We start from the raw sequence: 15,277 nt of genomic DNA on the forward strand, positions 1-15,277 counted from the left end.
CCCTGGAGCCCCACCAAAGGATACTCTCAGGTTACCCACTCTAGCATCCCTTTAAAACATTCATTTTAAAACAATTCAGTGACTTACGGAGTTGTGCAGCCATCTCCACACATTTCCATCGACTTAAAAAAAGTCCCACCTGAGTATTTTCAATCTTTCCAGCTATCGGCTCCAGCCCTAAGCAACCACTGATCTGCTTTCTATCATTTTGCCTTTCCTGGATATTTCATATAAATGAAATACTATGCAGTCTTTTGCTTCTGACTTCTTGCACTCCTTTTAAAGTTTTTGAGGTTCATCCATGTTATAGCATGTACTAGTGGTTCCTTTTTGTTGCTGAGAAATATCCCAGTGTATGGATGAAATGTTTTGTTTATTCAATACCAGTTGATGGATATTTGAGTTTCCAGTTTGGGGGTATTTTGAATAATGCTGCTATGAATGTTTGTGTGTCTTTGTATGTACATGTGTTTTTACTTCTTGTGGGTAGGTTCCTACTGGTAGAATTGCGAGGTTGTGTGGAAAGTTTATGTTTAACTTAAGAAATGGCCAAACTGTTTTTCAGAGTGGCTGTAGCATTTTACATTCCTACTAGCAATATATGATGATTTGTTTCCCTATATCCTTCTCAACACTTGTCTGTCTCTTTCATTATAGCCATCCTAATGGGAGTGAGGAGGTTTTAATTTGCATTTCTCTAATGGTCTTGAGCACCTCTTCATGTGCTTATGAGCCATTCATATATCTTAATTTGGAAAAACATTTATTCAAATCTTTTGCCCACTTTTAATTGGGTTGTTTGTCTCTTTAGTGCTGATTTGTAGGAGTTCCTTATATACAATTGACTCTTACAACACAGGTTTGAACTGCGTGGGTCTACTTACATGTGGATTTTTCCAGTAAATACATAGTGCTACCCACCAGGCTCCCCCGTCCCTGGGATTCTCCAGGCAAGAACACTGGAGTGGGCTGCCATTGCCTTCTCCAATGCATGGAAGTGGAAAGTGAAAGTGAAGTCGCTCAGTCGTGTCCGACTCTTCACGACCCCATGGACTGCAGCCTACCAGGCTCCTCCATCCATGGGATTTTCCAGGCAAGAGTACTGGAGTGGGGTGCCATTGCCTTCTCCAACACAAGTTTTGTGTCAATCTGAAGATGAAAACCAGATGGGGGGGCTGACTGTAAAGTTATATTCAGATTTTCAACTACTCTGGGTTATTGGTACCTCTAAGCTCTGCATTGTTCAAGGATCAACTGTATTCTGTATACAAAGTTCCTAATATATGACTTTAATTATTTTTCTCCAGTCTTCCACAAGTATTTTTTAAAATTTAATTTTCAAAGTGCAAAATTTTAAAATTTTGGCGAAGTATAGTTTATCAACTTTTTATTTTGTCATTTATGCTTTGCTGTCTCATTTGTATCTGAGATCTCTGCCTAACCCAAGGTAGAAAGATTTTCTCTCATAATTTCTTCTAGAAGATTTATAGTTTTAGCTCTTACTTTTAAATCCATGATCTATTTTGAGTTAATATTTGTAAATTGTGTAAGGGAGGATCTAAATTCATCTTTTGCCATGTGGCTATTCAATTTGTCCCAGAACCATTTATCAAAAAGACTGTTCTTTCCCTCACTGAATTGTCTTGGCACCTTTGTCAAAAATCAATTAACCAGTAGGTCCAGTGGTTAAGACTTTGCCTTCCAGCGTAGAGGGTGCGGGTTCGATCCCTGGTTGGGGAGCTAAGATCCCACATGTCTCACAAACAAAAAACCAAAACAGAAGCAATATTGCAACAAATTCAATAAAGACTTTAAAAATGATCCACATCAGAAAAAAAAAAATGTTTAAAAAAAATCAGTTGACCAGAAATGTAAGGATTTTTACTTAGACTCTTGAAACTGTCCTATTGATTTATAAATCTATTCTTTTTCATTGTCGTTTCTTTTTTTATTTAAGAAATTTAGATATAACTTATACACAGTAATACACATCCTCTGGAGTGTACCTTTCTGTCAGTCCTGACACACACCGTTGTACATCTTACCACCAGGACCAAGATACACAACAACTCCATTACCTCCTCACAAGCTTCTCTGCTGTCAACCCCTCTCCCTCCTCCTCAACTCCAGATCTGTTTTCTGTCCTTAGCATTCTGCCCCCTCTAGAAAGTCATATAAATGGAATCCTATAGCACTGAGCCCTCTGAGTCTGGTTTCTCTTTCCAACTTATCCTATCCTTCAACATCCAGAGTGATTTTTTCAAAATATAAATCTGCCCGCTCCTTTGGGCCTCTACTTAAGCTCAGATGGACCCTGTAGGGTCTGGCCTCTGCCCATAGTTCCTGCTGGTCTGGACAGACAGGATGGATGGCTCTTAAACCTGGTTTACAGAACAACCACCTGAGGGCTTGTCAATACCATACATTCCTGGGTCTTGTCCCCAGAGACCAAGTTTCAGTAGTTGGGGAGGGGCCCAGGGATCTGTTTCTTTGTTGTTGTTGTTTGCTTGGTTTTTTAAAGTTGTATTTTATTTATTTATGTTTGGTTGTGCTGGGTCTTTGGTTGTGCTTGGGCTTTTCTCCACTTGCGAGTCCCAGGCTTCTCATCGCCATGGCTTCTCCTGCTGTGGATCATGGGCTCTACGCACGCTGGCTCAGTAGTTGTGCCACATGGGCTTAGTTGCCCAATGGCATGTAGAATTTTCCTGGACCAGGGATCGAAGCTGTGTCCCCTGCATTGGCAGGAGGAGTCTTACCCACTGGACCACCAGGGAAACCCAGGGATGTGTGTTTTTACACAAGCCCAGGCAGATTTGGAGGCCACACTTTGAGGGACACAGTTGAGTACAAAGCCTTTCCCCACACCTTTCACACGTGCTCAGCCACACCTGTGTGGGCTCCTCTCCTTCCTTCTCCATCCTGCTCTGCCTCTGCGCGCTCTGTCCCCTTTTGTCAAGGGTCTTGGCACTTGTTTCATCATCATGAAAGGTGCTCCCCTTCCCATCCACCAATCCAAATCCTCCAATCCAGACAACTTCCCCTCTGCTCAACTGTCACTTCTATGGAGAAGTCTTCCCTAACTCCCTGTGTGTTTTCCCAGTATGGTTGTCTCCTGTCATCTCTTACTGTTTGTGTGATTCTTTGATTCCTTTTTATTTTGGCTGCCACTGGGCCTTCGTGGCTTTGCTTGGGCTTTTCTCTAGTGGCAGCAAGTTGGGGCTACTCTGCAGTTGTGGGAGCTTCTCGTTGTGGAGCACCGGCTCCAGGCACGAGGGCTTCGGTAGTTGTGGTGCACGGGCTTAGTTGCTCAGTGTCACGTGGGATCTTCCCAGACCAGGGATTGAATTGGTGTCCCCTGCATTGTAAGATGGATTCTTAATGACTGGACCACCAGGGAAGCCCTGGTTCTTTGATTAACATCAGTCTCCCTGATTGGGCTGCATGAAGATAACGGTGGGATCTGTTTTGTTGCTCACTGTATCCCCAGTGCCAAGCATGAGATTGGCATATAGTAGGTACTTAACAAATATTAGTTGAGTGAATGAAGGATTGATGGAGTGAATTGTCTACCATGTTTTTCACAAGATATCCAGTGGCCCAGTTGACCTTGCCTCTTTCCCCACTTCTTCACTTAGTCCACTTTGGTTTTTTCAAGGAAAACTGAGTTTGGAGAAAGTTGAGCATCCAGTCACTCCTCCAGGTCCCCCAGGGCAGATCTCTTATCACCCCTATGAATTATTTGTTTACTGAACTGTCACCCACTTGGGCTGGGCTGGAAGGCGGCTGCTGCCTTTGATCTCAGTCTCCCAGGCCCTCTCTCCAACCTTGTGTTTGCCTACTGCTGAAGGCCAGTGCTAAGGGGAGTCCCCTGGCACCTGACCAGAGCTTTCCCCAAACCACTTCTGCCACTGGGAGACCTTGCCTAACCCCTTCGATTTCAGAAGGAAAACCTGAGACCATGGACTTTGCTTAGAAGGGAGGATATATGCTGGGTGCCCCTGAGGGGCCAGGGTGCAGCCTGGGTGGTCAGACTGTGGCTGGAGGTCAAGGGGCAGGCCGTGTTGCTGGACATCCTTCTGGCTGGCTTCCCTCTTTCATAGAGTGCCCTTTGCCCCAAGGGGTAAGACCCTAAGCAGCAGACAGGCCCCCTAAATTGGCCAATGAACAGACCAGGTTTGGAAAGGGGCGTGGGGAAGAGTGGGCGAGTCCCTTTTCTCTGATCTTCCAGGTCCCTGCTCCTCCATCCCAGGTCATGAGGACTCTAGATCTTCGCTTTCGGTGCTGTACAGTTGGACTGTTTCTCCCCTGGCACCTGCTACAGAAGAACAAAAACAATCCCAGCCAGGTTAGAGTGTCAGGGAGTCCCCGCCCCTCCTCTGGTGCTTCCTCCTCCCATGCCCCTCCCTCAGGCCCCGCCCCCACCTGCCCAAGATAATTTGTTTCCTTGGGTCAGAAGCCTGGACAACAGAGCTCAACCTCCCCCGACTCCTACTTCAAAGTTGGGACACTCTCCTACCACCTGTAGAGAAGAGGGAGGGGGTTTCAGATCAAGCCCAGGTACCTGAGGTTCCTAGACAGCGCCGGACTTCGGACCCTGTGTCCTGCTACTCCAGCTGGGGCTCCTCTAGGTAAGGCGACCAAGATCGGTCGCAGACGACAATCTGCTCCCACTCCCAGCCGCACCAGGGCCCCAGGCTGTGCCAGTCTCAGGGCCAGGAGCTGACTGGATGGCTGCCCAGGTGGGCAGGACAGGAGGCTGCCCGGCTCCCCCTCCTTCCCCCCTTCAGTGATGTCAGGCCAAGGGCGGGGACGGGGGGGTGGGGGTGGGGGGACAGGTAGTTAAGAGCTTGGCATCTCCCTTCCTAAATCGGTGGCCCCAGCCAGGTGTGCCAACACCCAGGGTCCAGGTAAGGACCAGAGCGCGGCACTTAGTCTTGGGGGTGGGGAGCACCAGTAGATCCGGGAGAAAGATGTGGAGATCTTTGGAGAATATGGAGAAAGATGTGGCCTCCTGCTGTGTTTCTCTGGAAGCCTCACTTTCTCTTTTCCTCCAGCCTCCCATCCTGCCCCCTCCTCACTATCTGCCCTCGGTCTTTCCCTGTTTTCATTCCCTGTTCTCCCCATTCCTTCGTCCCTCTCCACCCCGCCCCCAACAGCCCCAAACACACACTCCAACCTGCTGATGGGGTCAGGGAAGCAGGAATCCAGTTTCTCTCCTCCCCAAGAGGCGGCGGATTTCCCGCTGAAACTAGCCCCTCCCCACATCCCCAGAAAGAGAGCTGGGAGGGGTGTCTCAATGCCGAGGGGGCAGCCCTAAGTGTCTCCCAGGCTCCGTCTGCTTTGACCCCAGTTTGAGTTCCCCCAAGTCTTTATTAAAGACAGATGTCTCTGTCAGGGCAGCGGGGCACCCTCCAACTTGGAGGGCAGTAAAGGAGACAGATTCTCTGAATTGCTAGAGCTTCATCTCTCTGGATTGCATCCTCTCAGCAATACAGGCTTCCCTGGTAGATCAGCTGGTAAAGAATCTGTCTGCAATGCAGGAGACCCCAGTTCAATTCCATTCCTGGGTTGGGAAGATCCTCTGGAGGAGGGCATGGCAATCCACTCCAGTATTCTTGCCTGGAGGATCCCCATGGACAGAGGAGCTTGGCGAGCTACATACAGTCCTTGGGGTCGCAGAGTCGGACACAACTGAGCAACTGAACTAAACTGAACTGAGCGACTCAGCACAGCCCTCCGGTGGGAAGGTGGGGGTGGGACAGGCCCCGGGGAGGGGGGTGGTCCCTTCTGGCTTCAGAAAGAAGTGGTCTAGGTAGGCTGAAGGGCTAGATGCTGGGGGTCTGCAGTGCAGTAGGGCCTGGGGAGAGTGGGTGCGCAGTGCGGGAGGGGGTCAGATTGCCTTGTCCGTCTGAATAGTCCTGGGGAAGACTTGGATCCCAGTCGGGGTCTCCCTGGCACGCTGGGGATGGAGAACGCACCTGCCTGCCCTTGCCAGGCCTTCCAACCCCACTGCGCCTCGAGAATGCCCCCTCTTGGTCCGCCTGTCCTGGACTCTGCTCTCCCCTCTCCACCCGCCCCCCCCTCCCCGCTATCCTGCTGGGGGGGCCCCCCGTGAAGGCAAGCAGCCTGTAATGATTAACTCCACAGACACTCTAGCATTCTTCCCGAATTAAACTTTAAAAGAGCTGCCCCCCTCATTCCCATTGGATGTTTTTCCCCCAGTGCGGGAGGGGGCGGGGCCGCAGGGTCTGGGGGCCCTGCCCCCAACTCCAGGTCAGCTAGGGGTTTCCCGCCTCTTCACCTGAGCCCTCACCCTAAGCGCTCCCCCACAGGTAAAGCCTTCCTCCTAACTAAATCCCGATGCGGGCAGGGCGTGGGGTTCCTGGGCCTGGCGGGGGCCTTCCCGCCACCTCCAGGCCCCAGCTCCAGCCCCTCCCCACCCCACCCCGCCCGGTACCGAAGGTGGCCTTGTTTTCTACCGGCCCTCTGCCCTGAGCCCTGCCACCCGCCCTCGGGGCCAGCCAGGTGGGGCAAGATTCAGGAAGTAAACAAGGAGGCTGGAGGCGGGAGGGCGGGAAGGAGGGTGGGGCCCGAGCCACGGGGGCGGGGAAGTCGCAGAAGGGAGTCGCAATACTAAGGGGACAGATTGATGTGGGGGTCGATTTCTTCAATATAACCTTCCCAGGGCCTCAGGTTGAAAGTTTTAGGTCTCTCGGGGTGGTGGAGGGGGCTGCCCAGGGGAGACAGCGAGGACCGGTTTCTCCCACCTCTCCTCTCTTTGGTCCTGACTCCCCAGTCCTGTCCTGCCTTAGAAGGTTCTGGAGAGCTGGGTGATGGGATCTGAAGGCTAAACCCATCCAGAGTCAGCCTTCCCGCCCCCCACAGAGGCCAGACTCTAGTCTGATTCAAATCTACCCTCTTCCCTTCCAAACGCTGCCCAGATTCCCCTTCCCTCTGGGATGGGAGAGGATCTAGTCCTCCTGGTCTCAGACCACACCACTGTTGGTCTCTGGCTTCCTGGAGTGGGTGATTCCTGCAGCCCTTCCCCTAGTCCTTCCTGGAATGAAGTGAGCAGGGCGGTTTGTCAGAGGTTAGGGGGTGGGAGTGGGGGCCTTGTGTTTTGGTGTTGATGTGCTGGTGTCTCTTGGTGTCCTACCGTGGGTGGATCTTTTCCTTCCTGGCAGGACCCCCAGCCCCATCGCTGGCTCACTCTCCTGGCCTTCCCCTGTCTGCCTGTCTGTGTCTGTCTTCCTGTGTGTCTTGACTTTCCACTCCTGCTCCGGAGTACGCCTTTGATCAGAATGCCCAGGAGAGTATATGAATTAAAAGGACCCTCATCTCCCAGGGATGATGAGGATGAGACCCTCCCGGGCCAGCTGAGTCCTGGGTGCTAAGGGTGGGCAGCAGCAGCAGAGTGGAAGTCTGGGGGGCCCGGACAGGAGAAGGAGCACTGCACGTTTCTTTGGGTTACTTTAGGTACCCCAGGGGCACCCCTGTGAGGTCAGCTCCACTCCAGATGGGCTTCTGAATCCCGGTCAGGCTTTTCTTCTCTCCCTCCTGGGTGAGGGGGCTCCTGGGCTGGGTGGTGGCTACCGGGGGCCCTTTGCAGGTTGCACCTGGACCTGGTCTGGAGGTAGGCCAAAGGTGGGGAGGAGGAGATGATGTCAGAGGAGCCTCAGCCTCCCCCCACCCCACCCACATCTTCCTCCTCCCCAATCCTGTTGTGGGGGGAGCTGGGGGAGTGGAGGGGATGGGTAGAGGCAGGGTTGTTTGTGTTTCTCCTAAGCCAGGAAGTAGTGGAGATGAGTCAAGGATGAATGGAGAGCTTCAGGCAGTGTGTCCCGCCCCACCCTGACTCACCTGTCCCCCAAATCTCCTTATGTCCTCACTTAAAGTTTGGGGACCTGCCTCATCCTGGGTGCGGGGACGGGGGGCAGATCCTGGGCACCTTAGGCAAGCTAACAGCCCTGGCCCAGTATCTGGAGCACAGGCAGGGGACAGAACGGCAGGTCCTCCCAGGTCCCTCCCAGGTCTCAGCCCAGCCTAAAGGGTCTTGGTTCCTGGGGAGGAGGGGCTAGCGATGCCTCCACCTGCTGGTGGCCATCCCCATCTCCTGGATGCCGTGTAGTGCCTATGGGCAATAAAACGTGGGTAAGACCCTGGCCTTGCCTGGGATGGCTGGGCATCTTCAGACCACTGGGTGGATAAGACAGGTGCACAGTCATTGGTGCGGAGGCCCCAGCACAGGGCTGAGAGGGAGCCCTTCAGTCTGAATGTGGAAAATCCAGGAAGGTTTCTCAAAGGAGGTGGCTCTGGCGTTGAGGCCTCAAGAAAGTTGGGGAGGGGGAGGGGTCTAAGGAAGGCACACAAGGCCCCAGCGGCCCCCAGGCTCGCCTTCTCCCTCCCACTGCAGCTGAGCCCGCCTCCTGCCCTCCTGGTTCCTGTCCTTCCCCACCTCCTTCTCTCCTTCTGTGCATCACTCAGCACTTGAGCAGGCGTTGCCACAACAGGCTCTGGCAACAAAGCCCTGGGAAAACCTGGGGCAGAGCCCAGAGGAGTGAGTGCCCCACGCTGGGAAGTGCAAGGGTGACACTGAACCGGGCTGTGTGGGGGTCAGGGAGTCGGTCGCTGCTGCCTGGCCTGTGGTGAGGGGACCCTCCCAGCTCTTCCCCTGGGCAACCTGGGGTCAGGAAGAGCACTGGACTGGGAGTCCAAACGCTGATCTGCTCCCTGTCTCACCTGTGATGAGGCAGGAATGCTTCTTTCTCAGGACTCAGAGTCCCTTTTTGTAACAGGGGCTCACTCTGCCCTTCGCCAGAGGCTCCAGGGAACCCCAGTTAGGGGGAGATCAAGGAGGGGCCCGATAAACTCTGAGGGGCACCCGACTGAAGGGTGAAGGAGGTCTGGGTCCCCTTGGCCCCTATCCCCAGGACCAGGGCACAAGAGCAGCTGTTTCTCTTCTCCCTTAGAGGTCATGGAGCTGGGTCTGTCTCCGCTCCATCTCAGCAGCTCCCCAGAAGACCTGTACCTGGCCTCTGGGACCCCTCCTGGGACTCCCCCGCCTCTCGATGCCCCTCTGTCTGGGGAGGTGAAGAGGTCCCAGCCTCTGCCCATTCCAACCAGCAGGTAAAATGGGGTGTCGGCCGATGGAGGGAGGCTGGGGGGAGCGAGCGGTCAGCACTGGAGTAATGCACAGAAGCTTACCGTCAACTCCTCCCCTCCATCTCCCGCCCCAGGAAACTTCTTCTAGAGGAGGAGCTGCAGTCAACCTCTCTGCCCTCCATCCCCAACCCCTTCCCCGAGCTCTGCAGTCCTTCTTCACAGAGCCCCATTCTTGGGGGGTCCTCCAGTGCAAGGGGGCTGCTCCCTCGAGACACGAGCTGCCCCCATGTGAGTTGCCCTGGGAAACAGAAGGCAGGGAGCATGGGGTGCTAGGGGATGGGGCAGATACAGTGCCGCCTTGGCTGGGTGGAGGGGATTTGGTCAAGGATCCCAGAGGGTAGAGCAGAGGGGGATGGGAGAGAACCACCCTTTGCCCTTCCCTGCGTCACCTGCCATTCCTGGGGTGCAGGTCATAAAGGTGTACAGTGAAGATGGGACCTGCCGCTCTGTGGAGGTGGCGACAGGTGCCACGGCTCGCTATGTGTGCGAGATGCTGGTGCAGCGATCTCACGCCCTGAGTGACGAGAACTGGGGGCTGGTGGAGTGCCACCCCTACCTAGCACTGGGTAAGTTGGGGCGCAGGGGGCTGCCTGGCCTGGGAGGCAGTGCTTCACACTTGACTGGCCTCCACTGACCCCTGCTTTTTGCCCTTGACCCCAGAGCGGGCCTTGGAGGACCATGAGTCAGTGGCAGAAGTGCAGGCTGCCTGGCCTATTGGTGGAGACAGCCGCATCGTCTTCCGGAAGAACTTTGCCAAATACGAGCTGTTCAAGAGCACTCCAGTGAGTGTGTGTAAGAGGGGGTCTGGGCCCAGAAACCTCAACCTCTACCCGGATCCTCAGTCCCTGACTCCTGGCTCCTTTTGCCCCCAGCACTCCCTGTTCCCAGAAAAGATGGTCTCTAGCTGTCTGGATGCACACACAGGCATGTCCCATGAGGACGTCATCCAGGTGAGGGCCCACTCCCATTTCATGGCCGTGACTCCCCAGGATCGCCCGGGGCTTCTTGGCCGGGAAGCTCGTGCCATCCCTCTATGGGGTGGAAAGCCCAGCACCGCCCTAAGCATCAGTTTCTTCCTCTGTTACATGACAGTAAATGTAAACCCCTGCCACCAAGGCAGGTGCTAGGAAGGCGTGTGTGTGTGTGTGTGTGTGTGTGTGTGTGGCCACCTCTAGGCTCTCACCCTGCTCTCCTGTCCTCAGAACTTCCTGAATGCAGGCAGCTTCCCAGAGATCCAGGGCTTCCTGCAGCTCCGGGGGTCAGGGCGCAAGCTTTGGAAACGGTTTTTTTGCTTCCTGCGCCGCTCTGGCCTGTATTACTCCACCAAGGGCACTTCCAAGGTGAGGTCTTAAAGGTGACAGCCCCGGCCCCTGGGAGACCCCATCCCTGGTGCTTCTAGGAGCTGCCCCTTCTCTGTGGGAACTCCTAGACCTTTCACCCTCTAGGCCCTGAGACCCTCAGCTACCCCTCTTCCCCTCCCAGCTCACCTGCCCCAGAAGGTAGCAGTGGGAGAGGCAGGCGAACTGAGTTCAAGTCCTGGCTCTGCTTCTATGTGCTGTGTGACCTGGGGCACTTCTCTGCTCCTCTCTGGGCCTGGACTCTCCCCAGCTGGTTGAGGGGGGATGGTGAGAGGAGCATAGGGTCTGCCTGTACGAAGTCTTGCTCACTCGTGCTGCGCAGGATCCGAGGCACCTGCAGTACGTAGCAGATGTGAACGAGTCCAATGTGTACGTGGTGACCCAGGGCCGCAAGCTCTATGGGATGCCCACAGACTTCGGCTTCTGTATCAAGGTGAGGATCCTACCTGGGGCTTCTGAGCTGCTTCTGGGACCCCCCAGCCTCCTCTCCTTGCACCCTGCCCTGCCCCACGGAGACGGGAGACGGCATCTGGTTCTAAAGGCAGATGTGGCACCAGGCAGTTTCCTCTCCCCGCAGCCAAACAAACTTCGAAATGGCCATAAGGGGCTTCGCCTCTTCTGCACTGAGGATGAGCGGAGCCGCTCCTGCTGGTTAGCCGCCTTCCGCCTCTTCAAGGTGAGGTCCTGGCACTGGCTGGGGGGCTGACCCAGCTCTCGGGATCCCTGGCGTGAGGGAGGAGTCATAGTTCTGTCCCCAGGAAGTCTCTGGAATGAGAGGGCATCATCATAGCCGTGCTCTCTCAGAATCCTTCGTCCAAGACTGGAGTTGCAGCTCTGGCTTCAGGAAGCCCCTCAGCCAGGGGCAGGGATGTTGCCCGATTCTTGGGGAGTCCTGGTCTGGGCGGGGCACCACAGCGGAGCCCCCAGCATGTGTGTGACCTCTGGCCTCTTTCTCTCTCCACCTCGCAGTTTGGGGTACAGCTGTATAAGAATTACCAGCAGACACTGTGCCGCCACCTGTGCCCACCCTGTGGGGGTTCCCCACCTTCGGTGAGTGTTCATAGGGTGTTGTGGGAGGGGGAGGGGAGGCACCCAGGCCCCATGCCAGGGATACTGAGGTCCCATCTGACCCCTCTCCCGTCCTGTCCAACCTGCAGAGGAGTGTCTCAGACAACACCCTGGTGGCCATGGACTTCTCCGGCCATGCCGGGCGTGTCATTGAGAACCCCCGGGAAGCTCTGAGCGCCGCCCTGGAGGAGGCCCAGGCCTGGCGGGTGAGGGGGCTACACTCAGCTGCTTGTCTGTACTGCTCTCCATCTGGGCTTCCATGGAGTGGGGAGAGGAGAGCGAGGGGCGAGGGGAGGCACCCAGCTGCAGAAAGAGGCTCTATATTCTTGAGGGGCTAGTAATGCTCCAGCCGTGCCCTGATCCCCCGTGTCCCCCACTGTTCTGCAGAAGAAAACGAACCACCGTCTCAGCCTGCCCACCCCCAGCTCGGGCACGAGCCTCAGTGCAGGTGGGTGAGGGCCCGCTGTCCTCAGGGGCAGGGGCTGGTATGGCTTCTCTGAGCATTCCTGTTGTGGGTGGTGAGAAGGAGGGTCCCCGCCCCGGAGTGACCACCCATCTGCCTCCTCTCACCCCAGCCATCCACCGCACACAACCCTGGTTCCATGGACGCATTTCTCGCGAGGAGAGCCAGCGGCTCATCAGGCAGCAGGGCCTGGTTGATGGGTAAGGGACTGGGCTGGGCAGGGCAGCAGACCAGGGAGGAAACAGACCTGGGTCCGGGTGGTGGCCTCGTGTCCTCCGGTCACGTTGCCTTGTCTCCTGGCAGCCTGTTCCTGGTCCGAGAGAGTCAGCGGAACCCACAGGGCTTTGTGCTTTCTCTGTGCCACGTGCAGAAAGTCAAACATTACCTTATCCTGCCGGTGAGTATCCCTGCTTCCTGCCGCAGAAACGCCCAGCAGCCCGTCCTCCCTACCCCGCCCCCAGGGTGCCTGGGGTCTCCCCTCTTTCCTTGCTGCTGCACAAGCAATGGGGACCTCAGCCTTGGCCCAGGAGGGCACTCCTCCAGGCCCTCACCCCTCCCTGACTTCCCACCCACTGTGGCCACACCCCAGAGCGAGGAGGAGGGGCGCCTGTACTTCAGCATGGACGATGGCCAGACTCGCTTCACCGACCTGCTGCAGCTCGTGGAGTTCCACCAGCTGAACCGCGGCATCCTGCCCTGCCTGCTGCGCTACTGCTGCACCCGCGTGGCCCTCTGACCACTGCACGGGCCGGTCACATCTCGGCCCACCCCAGGCTGCCCCCCCTCCTCTGGAGCTGCCTGCCCTGGAGCGGACTCAGAGTGGGTAGAAGGTGAGGCCAGGATCATCATGAATGGCTGGGAGCTCCCCCACTCCAGTTTTCTCCTCTGCTCCTTGCCTCCCTCAAGCAGAAGGTGCTCCCCACCTAGTCCACCCTCAACTTCTCCTTCAGGGAAGGCACTTGTGTGGCCCTCTCCCCTTCACGGAGCTCCAGGGTGCTGCTCTGGGACAGGACACTATGGGAGAAATGGGGGCAGCCCAGGTGGTCTTTACACCCACATTTTGTACAGACTGAGAGGCCAGTTGATCTCTGTTTTATACTAGTGACAATAAAGATTATTTTTTGGTACACCTGTGAGTTCTGTCTGGCAAGGCCCAGCTAGCTGGGGCTGGGGGTGATCAGGAGAGGTGAAAGTGGAAGTTGCTAGTCGTGTTTGACTCTTTGCGACCCCATGGACTCTACAGTGCATGGAATTCTCCAGCCCAGAATACTGGAGTTGGTAGCCTTTCCCTTGTCCAGGGGATCTTCCCAACCCAGGGATCGAACCCAGCTCTCCCGCTTTGCAGGAGGATTCTTTACCAGCTGAGCCAGAAGGGAAGCCCAAGAATAAGCCTATTGCTTCTCCAGTGGATCTTCCTGACCCAGGGACTGAACTGGGGTCTCCTGCTTTGCAGGCGGATGCTTTACCAACTGAAGTTATCAGGGAAGCCCACCAAGAGAGATGGGCACCAGTCAAACTCTTGAAAATGTGTCAGATGGATCCAGGCCGTGTGAAGCCAAACCTGGATGTTTCTTTCTTTCTTTAATAGTTATTTGGCTGCACCAGGTCTTAGTTGTGGCATGTGACCTCTTTAGTTGTAATATGTGGATCTAGTTCCCTGACCAGGGATCGAACCTGGGTCCCCTACATTAGCCCCTGGACCACTAGGGAAGTCCCCAAGCCTGATGTTTCTTGAGGAGCTCTTGGTCATCAGAGAGTCTCGGTACTCAGTAGAGTCTTGGTACCACCTACTGGCTCATAGTAGGTGCCCAAGGATGGCTTGTTAAATGAATGAACAAACAGGGGACTGTCATCCAGGTGAGGCTTCCTGACGGGACCTAAAGCCCGGAGGTCACTCTAACAGGGCCTGGGAGCCGGAGATGGGTCAGACAGCATCCATGTCCTCGGCAAGTCCTGGGCTACCTGGTAGGGTAATGAGTCCTGACAAACACACAGTCCATCATCACCAAGTCACACAATGGCTCCATTGCCTTACCTCCAGTGGGTCCCTGTGTTCAACTCCTCCCTCCCCAACTGAAGATCTGCTTTCTGTCCTTACAGTTGGTTCCACTGTTTTCTGTACTGTTTGTTGTTCTGTTTTCTCCAGAAAGCCATGGTGGAATCCCACAGCACTCAGCCCCCTGAGTCTGGCTTCCTCTCCAATCTGTCCTTCAACATCCAGAGTGGTATTTCCAAAATAGCACTCTGCTTGCTCCCTGCCCCTCCCTGCACCATGCCTCCACTTCAGCCCAGATAGACCCTGCAGGGTCTGGCCTCTGCCCATGCCAGTCTATCTTTTTGTCTAAGAGCTTTATAGTTTCAGCTCCTACATGATGGGAAAACTTTATAAGAAAGATATCAGATTGGCAACCCCTGAAATGCTGCTCAATCTTCAGATCACAAAGAGAGAGAACCTCCCTCCAGACACATGAAACTCACCGAGGCATTATTTTTGCCAAGAAATCAAGCTCCCTGCATCCAATGACGAGTTTTATAAAAAATCAGAGGAACATGTGAAATGACATGGGGATACGATGACCAAAATCCAGACTGGGAAACTACAGAACAGATAACCCGGTTTCTTCAACAACAAAAAATTACAAGAAAAGAAAAGATGGGAAATCTCTAGGTTTCAAGAAATTTAGACACTTATCAAGCAGATGTAATGTGTTGACCTATTTGATTCAAATCCAAACTAGTGAACTATAAGAAGCATTTATGAGCAATTGGGGAAACTTTGAACTCTGATGAGATATTTGATAATATTAAGGAATTATGGTTAACTTTTTAAAGAGTGATAGTGGTATTGTGGTTATGGGTTTTTTTTTTAAGTCTTCACGTTTAAGAGATTCATTCTGAAGTACTTATGAGTGAAACGATGTCTCAGCTTTTTTAAAAAGAGTTTTAAAAAATGTCTTATTTATTTTTAGTTTTGGCTGCACTGGGTCTTCATTGCTGTGCACGGGCTTTCCCTAGTTGCAGAGAGTGGTGGCTGCTCTAGTTTGGCGCGTGGACTTCCTACTGTGGTGGCTCCTCTGCTTGCAGAGCACAGGCTCCAGGGTTCGTGGGCTTCAGTAGTTATGGCGCCCAGGCTCAATTACCCCATGGCATGTAGAACCTTTCTGAACCAGGGGTCAAACTCGATTCTCCTGCATTGGCAGGCAGATTCTTAAACATTGGACCACCA

At 54.3% G+C, this 15,277-nt stretch overlaps 1 protein-coding gene across 4 annotated transcripts; it reads left to right on the forward strand.

Annotated features, from left to right (window-relative positions):
* Window positions 1-3,468: 3,468 nt before the first annotated feature.
* Window positions 3,469-13,178, forward strand: GRB7 (growth factor receptor bound protein 7). Of its 4 annotated transcripts, none has more exons than XM_070389784.1 (15): window positions 3,469-4,345; window positions 8,970-9,126; window positions 9,237-9,390; window positions 9,572-9,728; window positions 9,823-9,944; window positions 10,035-10,112; window positions 10,365-10,502; window positions 10,843-10,953; window positions 11,098-11,196; window positions 11,490-11,570; window positions 11,678-11,794; window positions 11,976-12,036; window positions 12,164-12,251; window positions 12,355-12,448; window positions 12,641-13,178. In XM_070389784.1, the coding sequence occupies exons 2-15, from the start codon at window positions 8,975-8,977 to the stop codon at window positions 12,785-12,787; spliced, it is 1,599 nt and encodes a 532-aa protein (XP_070245885.1). In that variant the 5' UTR covers window positions 3,469-4,345; window positions 8,970-8,974; the 3' UTR covers window positions 12,788-13,178. The 4 variants fall into 4 exon arrangements, with proteins under 4 accessions (XP_070245885.1, XP_070245886.1, XP_070245884.1 ...); XM_070389785.1 differs by lacking the exon at window positions 3,469-4,345 and adding an exon at window positions 4,416-4,628 and having other exon boundaries at window positions 8,972-9,126; XM_070389783.1 differs by lacking the exon at window positions 3,469-4,345 and adding an exon at window positions 4,814-4,907.
* The last annotated feature ends 2,099 nt before the right edge of the window (window positions 13,179-15,277 follow it).

This window comes from Bos mutus, chromosome 19 (genome assembly GCF_027580195.1).
Source record: "Bos mutus isolate GX-2022 chromosome 19, NWIPB_WYAK_1.1, whole genome shotgun sequence".
In the NCBI taxonomy this organism is placed as follows: Eukaryota; Metazoa; Chordata; class Mammalia; order Artiodactyla; family Bovidae; genus Bos; species Bos mutus.